Genomic DNA, 15,655 nt, shown 5'->3' on the forward strand with positions numbered 1-15,655 from the left:
AGCCATAAGGTAGACCTGATGCTCTGATGGGAAACAGAGGCCCAGTTCTATTCACACCCTACTATCAAAAGTGTGTAATGATTGCCTCCAAGGCCCCCAGTCCGAGCTGAATGTTAGACGAATGGAGAATTACAACAATACTCAAGGCAAAATATAAGGCTGTGCCCACTCAAAGACACTTTTATGGATAAATCTGAATCAAAGATCATCTCCAGTAGGCTATGCTGTATTTGGGGTGTCTACACAATACAACATTAACAGCCTCTTCTGATTCTGAGTCTAATGACTTGCATGTCATAAATCTACATTAGGCCGTCTGAGGCATGATTTGCTTTTTCCTGTTGACGGAGCCCAGAGTATCTTGTCTAGAGACGACATAAATAAACTCTCTCTCTGCTTCTCAGACGTCTGCGAGAGTTAATGAGTGCCTAACCGCAGATACGGGGAGCCACCTATAAACAATCTAGAGCTCTACCCTATAATTTATGCCTCCCTCTGTGCTTAACTGCGTTTGCTTAATATCAGCTTCAGTAAAGTGCAATCTATTTCTAATTAAACTAAAATGGACCTGAATTACACAGTGAAAGCATTAAAAGTGGTGACTGGTTCGATTATGCCATTTCTAATGCAACTGAAGACCAAGATGTTGTGTATCTTGTGAGCTGGAACTCAAATCAATGAGTTGGTAAAGGAGAAAGAGCTTGTTGTAGAGCTGGTATGCGGTTGATGGATGTCAGGCTGGTATTTCACAGATCACAAGGTCGAGCTAGTCAAACTCACAGGGAAATAAATGTAGCAGAGTTAATGGTTGATCTGAGTATTTTACGTCATCAAGTCTGCTGTGTCAGTATTCGGAATGAAAACAACTGGAATTCAAAATTTTGTACTAATAAAAGTTGATCGAACTAGAAAATATATGCATTTAAAAATATACATTCTTTCTTTTACAGGAAACCAAAAATTTATGGCTTATCTTGCCAGGAGGGGTGTACAGAAATCTGTAATAAAATGTTGTCTGAGATAAGAAGGATTACTTTTACAATAATAATAATAATAATAACAATAATAATAATAATAATAATAATAATTAATGGAAAACCTGGAAGTAGCCTATTTTTTTAATTATATAAAATAAAAAGTATATAATATAATATAATAGTAAACATTTTATTTGTTTTCCTAGTTAAGCTCATAATTAGAAATTACTCATTGTGCATGCAATGTCTTTAAAATGACTTTTAAAAATCCTTATCTAGTCATTACTAACAACTCCCAAGGAAATTAATGTTGTAATATGAAATAGACAGAAACTTGCATTGTCAAATAATTTCATACGGTCTAACAGAAATTCATTTTTGTAACTTTATATTTGGGTTCATTAACGAGATGCTGTGCAAAAAAAAAAAGGCCTTTGAAGATCAAAGCTTTGATATTTTAGCTGTTCAACTTTTTTTATACAATTGTTATTATTTTATTTTTTTTATTTAATGTCTGATAGTTCCTGGGGGCTTTTTATTCTTATAACTCCTATCCTGATATATATAAAAATATATATGCGATACAAAACATGTTTGTTAGAATATGGTTGGGGGATGTCTATAAACTAGTGTTTATTAAACAAAAAGCAAAAAAGACCAGTAAAATTCACGGTTAGTCTTTCCTTAAAGGACCTACTTCCATACTAATACCAGTTCATCCGTTTCTGCACAAAACTACCCTTCAGGTCAAACCTGAGCACTCATTGATGAAAAAGAAATCTTTCTTTATTTAAAATCGACAGGAATCCTCGCTTTAATACTATAAAGCTTTCGCATGCGTCAAAGACATTTCACAGGACCAGAATTCAAATATTCTCCTGTGACGGTTGACCTATATGTTATAAATTAAACATTGAGATTCATTTTCATTCTCACAGCACAAGTCTTGTGACCTTTGACCTATATGCGTTTAATTAGAAGGTGCTTTGAATAAATTATTGTACCTCTGAATAACTCCTTTGAGGGCGAGGCATTTAGCAGGAGCAAACCATTCCATAGGCTTTTATTCTCTTGAAGATGGGTTTAAACTCTGTGACCACATGACCCACTTTCTCTCTATATGACTAATGTTAAGATTATTAAGTTATCTCAGTCTGTGTAGGCCAACGGCTTCATATTATTATCTGCGATTTGCTCCCAGCTGCTAGACTGAGTTCGCATGGTTAATGCTGCTGTAATTAATCTTTATGTCACTCAGCATTAAAGTTATGATTTGAAATTCACCTGACATTCAGATGTCTTTAAATGATGTGGCCTTCAAGTCATGTTGTAATCAAATAAGTCTCTTTTGCTCAGCAAGGCTGCATTTAATTGATCAAAAGTACAACAAAAACTATAATATTGTGAACAATTATTGCAATATTTTTTACAAGAATATATTTTCAAATGTAAATTATTCCTGTAATGCAAAGCTGTATTTTCAGTATCATTACTTCAGTCTTCATTGTCACAAGATCCTTCGTAAATCATTCAGACATGCTGATTTGCAGTTGTGCTGCATAATATTTTTGTTAAAACCATGTTAACCATGTTATTTTCAAGGATTACTTGATAAATATAAAAGTTCAAAAGAACAGCATTTATTTGAAATAGACTTTTATTATGCAAAAATAATTTTACTGACCCCAAAATTTTGTGCAGAAACATATCGAACGAAAACAAATTAGCAAATAATATCACTATTCTAAGGCAAACCAAAAAATCTGCTGGTATCTGCCAATGCATTTCAGAAGAACTTTTTTTGCGATCACAGATGTGAAGAGGATTCTTCATTTATTCATTTGCACAGTTGTTGTCATGATCAGCAGTGAGGAGCATCATTCACTGTATAGCAGAATGCAATTTACGTACATCCTCCATCTGCTCCCTATCGCATCTCAGTATCTAAAGAACTGTCTGTTGTGAGTCACATCCACTGCGGTTCTTATTCCACCACTCCAGGATTGGTTTTCGAGAGATTCACTAGATAACTCAGCTTCATTTACATGGAGTGAATAAATAGGATCATGTTTAGTTGGATCATGTTTTTGTGTTGTCTATAACTACTACTATTACTACTTGTGTGACCTTTATCTTGTTTGTTGTCCAGATGACAGTATCTAAACATGGCGCACAATTCCGTGGGAATTCCCAGCATGATGCTCTTGAATTCCTGCTCTGGCTTCTGGACCGCCTCCATGAGGACGTCAACTCATGTTCAACCCTCCCCAGTGGGAATAACAGAAGCAAATCAAGTGGCAAGGTAAGAACAAGCGTGTCTCAGAACCCACCCTGGGCTTGAAACAGAAATGATGCAACATTCAATCTCAAAAATTTGCTCAAAATTGGATTTTCTCCTCCAGTTATGATATATTTTTAAACCAAAAATCATCACTTGAAATATCTGCAATATGAGGATTCAATTATTTTGCAGAATAATATAACATAAGTTACCAACAGCTCTTCTAAACCCCCATATGCCCAAACAGCTGTTTCCTCCACCATTACAGTGACTTGGCAAGGTCAGATAGTCTCATCTACACACCCCTGCCACCCGTAAACAACACATCTGTTTATGAAATATGGAGATTCACGCCAAGCGCCATAGCGTGCATTGAGCTACAGTGGTCTTCTTGTACATAACCTTGGAATTGCCCAGATGAATAGCTTTTCACAGTAGCTGTGATCTTCACAAGGCGAGATTCATGGGGATTGGGGCTGAAATTGATTCGAAACCCAAAGCGTTTCGCTGGTCTACATGTGTGCAATGATTTCCACTCATCTTGGACCTCAAATGGAGCCACATCACCATTGCAGCAGGTTGCAGAAGGCTCCGCAAATATTGCCATTTCAAGAGAAACATGCACTTGTTGTTTATTACATTAACTTTACACTGCATATAAAAGAGAAATCTAATTTTGTGATATCTAATTGTTAGGAAAAAGCATCTATTTACTAAATTAGGGCAAGAACATTATCCATTATTACTGCACCTTTTCTCCACTGTTAGTGTTTAAACACAGCACAGCCCCAATAATGGAGAAGATTATGCCTTATTTAGAAAGCTTTTGTCAGGCAGTTTCAAACGACTGGAGGACAAAGGTATATTTTTCTCCGTGCACTGTGCTGAGGCTGAACATTAAAAACAAATCTGCTTTCATGCCAACCATTAGAGCTCTTCTTGTCTGAAGAAAGCCTAGGCTATTTTTAAAATCACAAATGTAAGCAGCTGAAGTTTACTCAACATTACAGGAGCTTTGATTGGTGATGGCTTCTGAGGTCAGATGAGGTCTTTTGGCAACAAAAAGAGATTGAAAAGAAGCTAATCACCACTGTTAGGTATGGAGTTGTTGTCTACCATAATATAAACAAAATAAAAATAAAAAATAAAGATAATATCTCAATATATAACCAAAAGAACACAAAAAAGAGTGTATTATGTAAGGAATAATTGACACGAAGCGTTACACATCGGATGTGCATTATTTTTCTAATAATTCAACGGCCCGCAGTCAATTATTCTGCTTATACTACAGTTACCGCATCCCAAGACATCGATCAGATTATATATTCAAAGGGATCCGTCAGGTTTTTGTACTTAGCTTGCTATTGTGAGTAGGATTATATCTTCCCCATCTCATCCAGCTAATTCCAAAACGTCAGTTTAAAGATGGTAATGGAGGCTTGAGAAGTTGATTGCATTCTAATGCAGTTATTAATGAAGTTATTAGAAAGAGACAGCTGATTACGTGTTTTGGTAAATGAATCCTGGTAGTGGGATACAAAGAGGAAGAGGAGGAGAACAGAAAATGAAGGAGACGAGGTCAAAGTAGGGCTTCACAATTAATCGAATTTCTAATTGCTATTAGAAATATGGATGACACAATTATGTAATTGTTCAAAACGGCAATTGCAGTTTTTCTCAATTGCCAGAACACTATAACCAGGCATTTAAACTAAAATGTCAAAACCATAATGCCATTTTTCAAAAAGCACACCCATTTTGCTGAACTATAAACACTATTCCCCTGCTTTAACACATGAGTCAGATTTGGTGAACTGTTACTGCAAAACACTACACACAAATCCCTACATTTCTCAGTGCTTACACCATGTGGTCATTTAGAAAGCACTAGCATTCAATATTGTTCACTCAAGTCTGCACAGTTTGAGCTCAGTTAGCACACAATTACCCAAGTGGAAACCAAATGTATCTCACACCAATCAGAAACTTCAACAAATAGATAAAAGTGCCCCAGTCAGTTCATTCAGTTTTGGAACAATGGATCCAGAAAGACGTGATTGAAAAGGTCGAGGACACCAGAGTGGAGGAGGAAGAGGATGAGCAAGAACAGTAAGGAGCGGAGGAAGAGGTGAAGGAAGACGAGGATTAGGATGAGGACCAAGAAGACAAGGAGTCTCAGATGAAATTTGTGCCACAGTTACAGTAATCAGTACTTCTATTTTTGTAGTACACAGAGAAGATGGAATGGAAGAAGCCTGACTAGACATTACAGTTGATGTGTGACGGGGGTGGATCAGTCCCAGACAAAGATGTGATGCCGGGGTAGAATATTTTTTTGTTGTTGTTTGGTGTATTGTAGTGTACAGTACATTTAAGGAAAAGAAAATGTGTGAATGTATACACGTGTTCAGCATGTGAAAAGTTCCTTGAGGGGGAGAACCACAAGCAACACAACTTATTACTGCTTTTTTTTCTTTTTTCTTTTTTTTTGAATTTATCTCATCAGTGTGTAAAACTGTGTTGAAGTGTGTGTGTTTTCGACTGTGTGTCATGTCATTTTTGTGTCTTGTTTTTTCAGCAAGACTGAGTTGTTTTGAGTGGAGAGCTTCATTTTGAACTGAATATAGGAAGTTTGGTTAGAAGAGTTAGAGTTAGAAGTTATGGATTCGTGTTTACTGTTTTGAGAATATGAGGCATAGTTTCAAGAAATGTGTTTAAGCAATCGAGAAAAACTGTAAATGGCTTTTAGCACAGATATTTTTCTGCAGTTGGCACCATGCTGATTGTTTCTTTTTGAACTCGACAGTGCTTGAATGCTTATCAGATGTGGTTTGATGTCATTGGTTTTGTTCGCCAATTAATAATTTGCTTAGTGACACAAATTTGAACCACTGCTTATTGAAGAGACTTTGATTTTCTGTAAAACAACCCGTGCAATCAACAGCCTGGTTGCGCAGTGCTGTACTGTCTCTAGTTGATGATCTTTGTGTGTATGTGTGTTTGTGTCACGAAGCGGTTCAGCTCCTCCGGCTACGCCTGTGGCTACAGCCCGCCTTAGTATCTCTGAGCAGTACTTTCATCTACTCTCTGTCGGTGCCCTTTTTGACTGAACTCAATCCATTATTAAATGTTTTTTTTTTCTTTTAAAATATGTTCCTATGCAGGCACACTGATAAAGTCTATAAATTGTGGTCTAATGCTGTAAGAACATGGGATATACACGTCTCAAAAGCCAATGCAAGGTCATTAAAAGAACAAACTATATTCGGATTGACCTTCAGTGTTGATACACACATGTCAAGCTGCTAGAGACCTGTTTTTCACCTGCAGGCAAACATCTAAACATCAACGATAATATCCTTCACAAAACGCACTTTTTTGGATGTCAGGAAGGGAACCTCTGTAACCCCTTTCTATACAAGTACAAATACCTCAGAAATCTCAGCAAACCAGACTGTATTTACTTTACTTTCAAAGGTAGTTCGGGCCATTTAATTTGTTATTTTGATCAACCACTTCAAATGCGATAAAATAAGACAAATAAACATTAAAAATCTGTATTTAATTCATGATTAACAAAACAAATAAAAATGTGCAATTATTTTTTTTTTATTATGTAATCAATGTAAATCTATACCCCAAAATATAATATATATATACACCCAATGCATTTTATTATCATTAGCAATGTTTAGATTGTCATACACATTAAGCAATTTGCTGGAAAAAGCAGCTGAAAGTGAGAGGCCCTTTATTTTTTGCAGATTTTATATGAAAATGCGCACACAGACATGCCAAAATGAGACGAGAAGAAAAAAAACTAGCTGTTTAATTCTGATCTCCACTTTGGCCACCCACCCAGCGTTCTCTGTTTCCGTCTCGGATTCAATGTATTTGGAGTCAGGCTCAGGTCACAGGGATGGTGGTTGCCTCAAAATGTCTCATTTATGAGTCCGTACACATCCTAGAATGAGCGTGGCCATGCCAAAAACTCCTCCATATCAGCGAGTGTGAAGACACAGCCAGAGCCCAGCTGTCATTTTCAGACTCACTTTTAAAGACATACATTATACATGTAATAATGGAGGTTGACAAGTGCATGCTTGTTAACAAACAGATCTATTTATTAGACTCTCTCTCTTTCCCTCTCTCTCTCTGACCCCTAAGCCACTGATTTTTGGCATTCCCTTCACCGTGTTTACTGGATATCACTCTGGAAACAGAGCTGGTGTGAAGCCATCTCTCAACGGAATGAAAGGAAGCTTTTGTGAACAAGTGGATGAAAGAGGCGCTTGTTCCGGACATATGGACTGAAGGAGAGCGATAGAGAGAGGTGCAAAATCCCCCCTGCAGGGTTTAAATTAATTTACAGTGATGTAATCATGATTGGGTCCAAAATTCTTACAATGTTACACTTTCTCTTTAAGTTATCTGGCTGTTTATCACAGTAACTCAGGCATTGGAACCATCTGTCGATACATTATAATGCAACACACACACATTAATCAATGATGGACCACACATGGCTTGACAAGCCTTAAATCCAGGTTGAAAGTGAACTGTAGGGCACAACTGCTAATGGACAGTGAAGTAGCAGTACAGTCTTGCATAACTGCAAACTTGAATATAAATGTCTGAAGAAGTGTGTTTCTTATGAAGCTTTTGAAGGCAAGACTGTTAGCTTCTCTGCAGGAGTTTTTGAGGCCATGGCACTGAGAGTCTCATTTTTCAGTCCCAGTCTATCAGTGTAACACTAGGTCGTGCCACCTGCAGATGTTTTCTGTGGACTCCGCATTGGAGTATACACATCAGTAATGGAGATGAGTCAGAGTAGAGGAAGCTGCTGGAGGACTTCTGGTGTGCGGAAAACCACCTGCTGCTGAACATCTGCAAGACAAAGGGGTTGGTGTTGGATGTCCGGCATATCAGGGAACTTCTGAAAGTACCCAGGGAGACAGTATGGAAGTGATGCAATCCAAATTACCTGAGCAAAGAAACGCCAGAGCAGGCTGTATAGTCTGCACTCGGGCACTTCTTTAATGGCATTGATGGTTCCACGAAGAACCTTGAATCCATTGAATCATTCCATTTCACAAATTTGTTTAATTCAAAAATGCTCTTTAGATCAGTGGTTTTCAACCTGTGCGTCACGATGGTATTGCAGATGGGCCACCAATTACTATTAAAATAAATAATAATATTGTTCATATATGTAAAATGTCTACGTCTGATATAACTGTAACTATGCTTCCACTATTCGAGCTCACTGATTGGTTTAAGAATAAACTTAAATCTTAGATATTTTTGCTGCATATCCTACAGCAGCAGTTGTGCCAAGTGATGCCAGCCCGAGTTATTTTCTGTTCATTGCTCATTCAATAAAGACAGTTAACAATCTAGCTTCTGAGTACTAAGTTATTAACCCAGCAATAGTGGGGTCAGTAAAAATTTTTGTAGTGGGCCGCGCAAACATATGTGTTTGGTTGTGTGGGCCGCGAGTCGAAAAAAGGTTGAGAACCACTGCTTTAGATGATTTAAATGTTCTTTACAAAAAAATGGTTATTTTAAGAAAATCTTTTACACTAAAGATGTTCTGCTAGTGGAGGGGCAATATTTGGGTTGATATCTATTTTAAAAATAAAATGTTAATACAGTATAGTTAATACAAAGATTGAAAAATAATATTTCTTTCTAAAGAAATTTGTGAACTATATTTGCTCAAGAATGTTTTTTGTTTTAGCATTTTGAGTTTGTTCAGTAATCTGTTTGAGTATGAATGCAAAGTTTTACATCAATATAATGCATCAAAAACAAATAAAAAAAATAGCATTTTTTTGTTCCAGATTTTTACTCTTAATTTATATATATATATATATATATATATATATATATATATATATATATATATATATATATATATATATATATATATATTAGGGGTGGGAATCTTTAGTCACCTCTCGATCTGATTCCGGAACGATTCTTGATCTTTTTTCCCTCCTTATTAATTAATTAGTTTACCATCTTTAGAATCTTAAAATCCTTACATTCACCTATCCTTACATAAGTAATTAAGTACTTTTTAAAATATTTACAAATTTAAAAAACAATTTAAACAGTACGAATTTTGAACTAATATAACTTCAAAACGTACAAGCATATAGCAACAAATAAAGATTAGCATCGAAACACATTACAAACAATAAGTAAAGAGTGCTTTCAGTATTTAAGATGATCTGAATTTTTTCCATGCAAGAACTGTGAGTGATTTTTCTGAGTGAGTTGTGACTGATCTTTACTGTTGTTTTTTATTATGATATCATAGACAGCGGGCGATCTATTGAGCTGCATGCTCTTCACAGGGATCTCTTTTGAATGTGGTTTATCCTGTCCATTTAATCCCTTACGACATAACTGGCTGTGTTAACATTACTTTTCAGGTCATAAATTCATTTTGAGACACAAGTGCAGACCACTTACACTGGGTCACGCACAGCCGCATGCGTGAGTAGTCTTCACAAACAAAGTGTATGTCAGCATTTGAAATTGAAAGTAGCCTTCTGTTAGTGAGGTTCATATTTTAAATATATAAGTGCACTGCATATAATAACTAAACTCAGAATCAATTGGGGTGGAATGGTTCAATTTACTAACCTTTCTATCTAATCTAACTAATAATCTATATAACTACAAGCAACGGCACAAATAAATACAATAGAGTAAAGATACAAATAAAAGAATAGGTTATTTTCAGTTGTTGTTGTTTTAGGTAGGTCTAACATTAGTTTTTAGGTACAGAATTTGAATAAAGTAATGAAATGTAAAACAGCATTGCATATTTGACTGTATAAATTAAAGATGAATCTTTATTAAAGTTACAAAAGCTATTCAATCAAGAGCAGTGAGTAATTTCTTTGTTGTTGCTGTTCGATTAATTTTAAGAAAGTGCTGTCACTTTAAGAGAAGGCACTGATCCAGTGCAATGATACAGTATGTTCAGCTGGACGGGCATTTTGACAATTTTTGTGTGAATTTATCCATTTAAAAACAATACTTTAGAGAGAGCTTAATATTTGTGCATGTTCTGAGGCGCTGGTTTGTGTGCTTCAGATGAGCGCATGCACAAATCTTCTCAATTACTTTTTTTTTTTATCGCTGTTGTTGTAATGTCTTGGAAGCCAGAATGCGCATCCATCAACAGAAACATACATTAGCTGAATCCTGTTTGTTTTACGTGTTATTTATAAAAAACCATATTACAGATGAGTTGTCAGATTAAAGTTTAACCGCTGGCTCTGTACCCCTTTACCTAAATTCATTACTCTAGAAGTTTGCTTTCTGCGAGTGAACGACGCTTGATTGTGCAAAGAGGCACAAAATCCCTTTCACTGACTTTAATTTAAATGTTCCCTCCTGGTGGAATGACCTCCCCAACTCAATCCCAGCAGTCCTTAAAACACATCTCTTTCATCTTTATTTGACCCTCTAACTCTAACACTCTCTATTCTAATTTTATTCTTAAAAAAAGAGACACTTGTCCTTTTTAGACTTGCACTATATTTATTGCTTGTTTTCTTTTAAAACAAAATAGCTTTATAATGTTGTATTCTATCAGTTTTGTTTTTATTTATTGTACAATTATCATTGCTCTTTTGTTGATTTGGATTGCTTCCATTGTCCTCATTTGTAAGTATCTTTGGTGGATAAAAGCATCTGTTAAATTAGTAAATTTAAAGTATCTTTCACTGACTTCAGCACATCTGTGGCTGCAGGATATCACTAGTTTCTCACAATGCTCTGGAGTGATCTCACTCTTTTTCCAGTCTCTTTCCTTGTTTGATGACGTAACTTTGCCACCAAGGATTTTTGAGAGATTTTCAATGGGGTTTAGATCAGGATTTTTGCCTGGACATTTCATTATTTCAGTGTTTTGAGATTCATGGAACCACTTTATAATAATAATAATAATAATAATAATAATAATAATAATAATAATGTTTTTTTTAAAGCCCCCCCCCCCCAAAAAAGAATAAATTAACAAACAAAAAAAACTAACAAATCAAACATGAACAATTCTTTAGAAAGTGAGTTTTAACATATTAAAAGATTTTGCATTTCTAATACCATAGGGAAGAGGGATCCAGAGTTTTGGAGCAAGGGAAAAAAAGCTTGGTCAACCATAGTGTGTAGACGAGTTGAGGGAATAGTCAAGAGGCCCGAATCAGAGGAACTGAGATCACACCTAGGAGTGTAGACAGTTAAAAGCTCTGATAGATAATGAGGTGCCAAGTCATGCAAGGTCTTATACGTAAGCATAAGAATTTTAAAGTCTATATGAAACCTAACAGGAAGCCAGTGTAGGGATTCCAAAATTGGAGTTATGTGCTCTATTTCTGGTCCCTGTCTGGATTCTAGCAGCTGAGATTCTAGCATCTTTAACCTTTTGCTGTGTGACAGGGCCAGTTGTCCTGCATGAAAATTGCTGGCTGATTGGGAGATGCTTGCAGGAAGGGAATGGCATGTTGCTGAAGGAGGTTCTGATAAACATTTGTATTCACTCTGCCATGTAGCTGTAGTAGAGGCCCAACTCCTGCAGCAGAAAAACATCCCCAAACCATGACACTTCCTCCTCCAACTTTCACTGATTTCTTTTCAAACTTTGGGTTCAGTCTTTTCCCAGTTTGACTGTGAAGATCATGTTTCCCATTGGACCCAAATAAATTAAAATTGCTTTCATCACTGCAGTGAATTTGGACCAATTCTCTTCACACAACAGGCTCCTCAGCAAAGGTGAGTCTAGCCTTTTGATTCTTTCTGCTGATGAGAGCTTTGGTCACTGCAGAGTGCGGTTTCAGTCCGACTTCTCTTAAATGTTGAGACACTGTATGCAGAGACAGATTCTTATCCTTTTCATCTTATCCTGAACTGGCAAGCAATTCCATCTGCAGTGTTGAACTGATTCTCCATTGAGAGCCTCCGCATTATCCTGTCTTCTCATGCATTTGTCTTACATGCAATATAGAAATCAAAGATTTGGAATGACCAACTTCACTTTCTATGGCTGCGATTAACCTTCATATGGACAATCTTCTGTCAGGATGTTTCAGTCACTTTAGAATGGCTCACCATATTGCAAAGTCAGTGAAAACTGGAAAGTTAGGCTGCCAGTTAAATAGGGTTTGTCATATAATTAGAGAAATTAGCATGAGGTACCAGATTGACACCAATATCTAGGAGGTATCTGAAAGTGTTCTCTAATTTTGATCAGAGCCCTTTTTCAAATACAAACCAGATTCCAAAAAATTTGGGACACTGTTCAAATTGTGAGTCAAAAAGGAATGGAATAAGTTACAAATCTCATAAACTTATATTTTATTCACAATATAATATAGATAACATATCAAATGTTCAAAGTTAGACATTTTGAAATGCCATGCCAAATATCGGCTCATTTTGGATTTCATGAGAGCTACACATTCCAATAAATTTGGGACAGGTAGCAATACCAGGCCGGAAAAGTTAAATGTACATATAAGAAACAGCTGGAGGACCAATTTGCAACTTCCAGACGTCCTCTCTTTTGGGGAAGACCTTGCATTTTCCAACATGACAGTGCCAGACAACATACTTTATCAATTAAAACATCATGGTTATGTAGAAGAAGGATTCGGGTATTGTAACGGCCAGCCTGCAGTCCAGATCTTTCACCCATAGAAAACATTTGGTCATTATAAAGAGGAAGATGCGACAAAAAAGACCAAAGACAGTTGAGCAACTAGAAGCCTGTATTAGACAAGAATGGGACAACATCCCTATTCCTAAACTTGAGCAACTTGTTGCCTCAGTCCCCAGATGTTTGCAGACTGTTATAAAAAGAAGACGGGATGACACACGGGTAAACATGGCCTTGTCCCAACTTTTTTGAGATGTGTTGATGCCATGAAATTTGAAATCAACTTATAAATTTTCTCAGTTTAAACATTCGATATGTCATCTATGTTGTATTCTGAAAAAAATTTGAAAACTTCCACATTATTGCATTCTGTTTTTATTCACAATTTGTACAATGTCCCAACTTTTTTGGAATAGGGTTTGTATTTGATTTAGTGAAGCTCGAGTGAAGCACGTCAGTGAGATGAAATTGTTGCAGTTTTGTGTATTTGCTCTGAAACTGGCAACACACAGCCTAGATTTATGCTTTCAGTTTAAATGGAAAGTGTATACAGTATTACAGTTAGATATGTAGACAGTATATACAGAACAAACACATACTGTATATGTACGACAAAAAAAAGGATTTTTCCTAATTTAATAATGCTCTGAAGTCCCAATAAAATCTCATAATCTTGACAAGTAATATTGAGAAGCAAAATCAGCACCCTTCCTTTCATTAAAGCTCATTTCCCTTTCATTCCATCACAGTCGCCTCACAGAGGTAAATACGCTTCATGAAGTGTCCCTCATTATTATTCATTTTGCATACTTTCGGTTCTCCCCGTCGATGACTGAAAGTAAATAAACACTGCTCTGCATCCAGTTCTGAAAGCTTGCCAAGAGCTCTTCTCCACGGAGGACTAGCTTTTCTTTCCCCTGCTCTCTTTATCTCAGTCTCTCTGTGTCTCTTTGTGTATTTGCCCACTGGCATCTCCATAGAAACCAGCGCAAGGTAGGAAGCCAGAGTCTCACAGCATTGCTGGATGAATTGTTGCCCACCTCTAGGGAAAGACACAAAAAGAGACAATTTTTTTTTTATTTTTTTTTTTTTGTGTGTGTGCACCTTATTGGACTCTTTCTATTCTTAGCTCTCGCTTAGCAGAGTTTCACTTCCTCTTCCTAAACAGATGGTGAGATTGTCTGTTTGCACAATGTTATTGATCGGCCACACTAATGAGATTCCCCTGCATCTAAACACCTAAAATATTCATTTGAAGCATTTCATCTCAACACAAGCCAAACAAACATAAAGTCACAGAATCGTTTTAGAATATGGAGCTTGTTTCTCGACAGAAATTATGAGCTTAAAATCCACTTGTTTCTCTCAGTGTTTTCTGTGTAGATAGTACTAATACTGCTACATAATTAGTTGAATGAGTTTTCCACTGTATCAACATTTGCAGTATCAACATTTCCCAGATAAATCCATCCGTAAATCACACATATAAACAAAACAAACTGTGTTTGTTAGTCTCCTACCAACTTTCAGATGGGATTGTAGAATCCAGTTATAAAAGCTCTATGGTTTTCACTACAAACCTCCAAAATAAAAGTTTGGTTTAACTTGAAGACATTATGACATGATTATATTACTATCTAACGTTAAAACAAACTGAAAAAAATTTATTAAACACTTATGTGCAGAAATTTATTTGACAAATTATTTGATAAATAATGCAATGCAATGTAAAGTAATTGTTACATTTGAGTGTGTGTGTGTGTATATATATTTATATATATATATATATATATATATATATATATAATATTATTATTATTATTATTATTATTATTATTATTATTAAAGCTCATAAATATGAACTGAAAAGGTCTTCACTAAAAAAAGGCAAAATAAAATTAGGATTTTACTTACTTGAAAAATATATTACTATTTATCATAAGAAATATGTATAAAAAACTGTGCAGAATTTTTGACAGTAAATAAATAAAGAAATGCAATGTTTTAAATGAATTGTTACATTAATACCAACAGGCCAATTTTTGTAAAATACATTTTTCTTAGTTATGCAAGAAGTTATGTACGTTATGCATGAAAACATGGAAACTTTTCTATTAAAGGGCAGGTTTTTTTTTTTTTTTTTTTTTTTTTTTTGATCAAATAATTAAATCAGTCAGAATTCTGTAGTCTCTTACCAATAAAATTTGATCAACGTAAAAAAAAAAAAAAAGACATTCACTTACATACTATTCTAGGAGATCATTCATATTGTCCTAAAATGTATCTGGTTGCCCCAATAAGAAACTTTTAAAGAACAGTAGCCTATATTGTACAAACAGTATATACGAGCGGACCACATAACATCTTTCAATCATCAAAATAAAGACCCTTCTCTCTTTAAACATGGTCTCACAAGTCTACATGAACTACATGTAGAGGGATACTGCATCATCCTTCAAACAAGAAAACCAGATCTTTACCAGAGGAGGAAGGTGGAAATCTTCTATGATTTAAATGTGTTTAGATCATGTAATTACACTAGACTGATGCACATGAAAACACAGTTGAATTAGTATAAACACTGACTCTGCTCAGTCAGCACATCTTCTCTAATGCTGGTCTTTCCATCGCTCTCTTGCTTACATTCTGACTGAGCAATGCTAACATTAGCAAGGCAAACATCCACAGCTCCAGACATATCATTTAACAACTGTCTCTAAC

The 15,655-nt window shown here is 35.7% G+C and overlaps 1 protein-coding gene across 1 annotated transcript in view; it reads left to right on the plus strand.

Annotated features, from left to right (window-relative positions):
- LOC127953624 (ubiquitin carboxyl-terminal hydrolase 43-like) overlaps positions 1-15,655 on the plus strand; it is an 85,274-nt gene that overhangs the window by 1,930 nt on the left and 67,689 nt on the right. The window contains exon 2 of the mRNA XM_052552856.1: positions 3,127-3,279. Within this exon, the coding sequence (XP_052408816.1) occupies positions 3,127-3,279 (153 nt within the window). The remainder of the gene's footprint in view (positions 1-3,126; positions 3,280-15,655) is intronic.

Source organism: Carassius gibelio, chromosome B3 (genome assembly GCF_023724105.1).
Source record: "Carassius gibelio isolate Cgi1373 ecotype wild population from Czech Republic chromosome B3, carGib1.2-hapl.c, whole genome shotgun sequence".
Lineage (NCBI taxonomy): Eukaryota > Metazoa > Chordata > Actinopteri > Cypriniformes > Cyprinidae > Carassius > Carassius gibelio.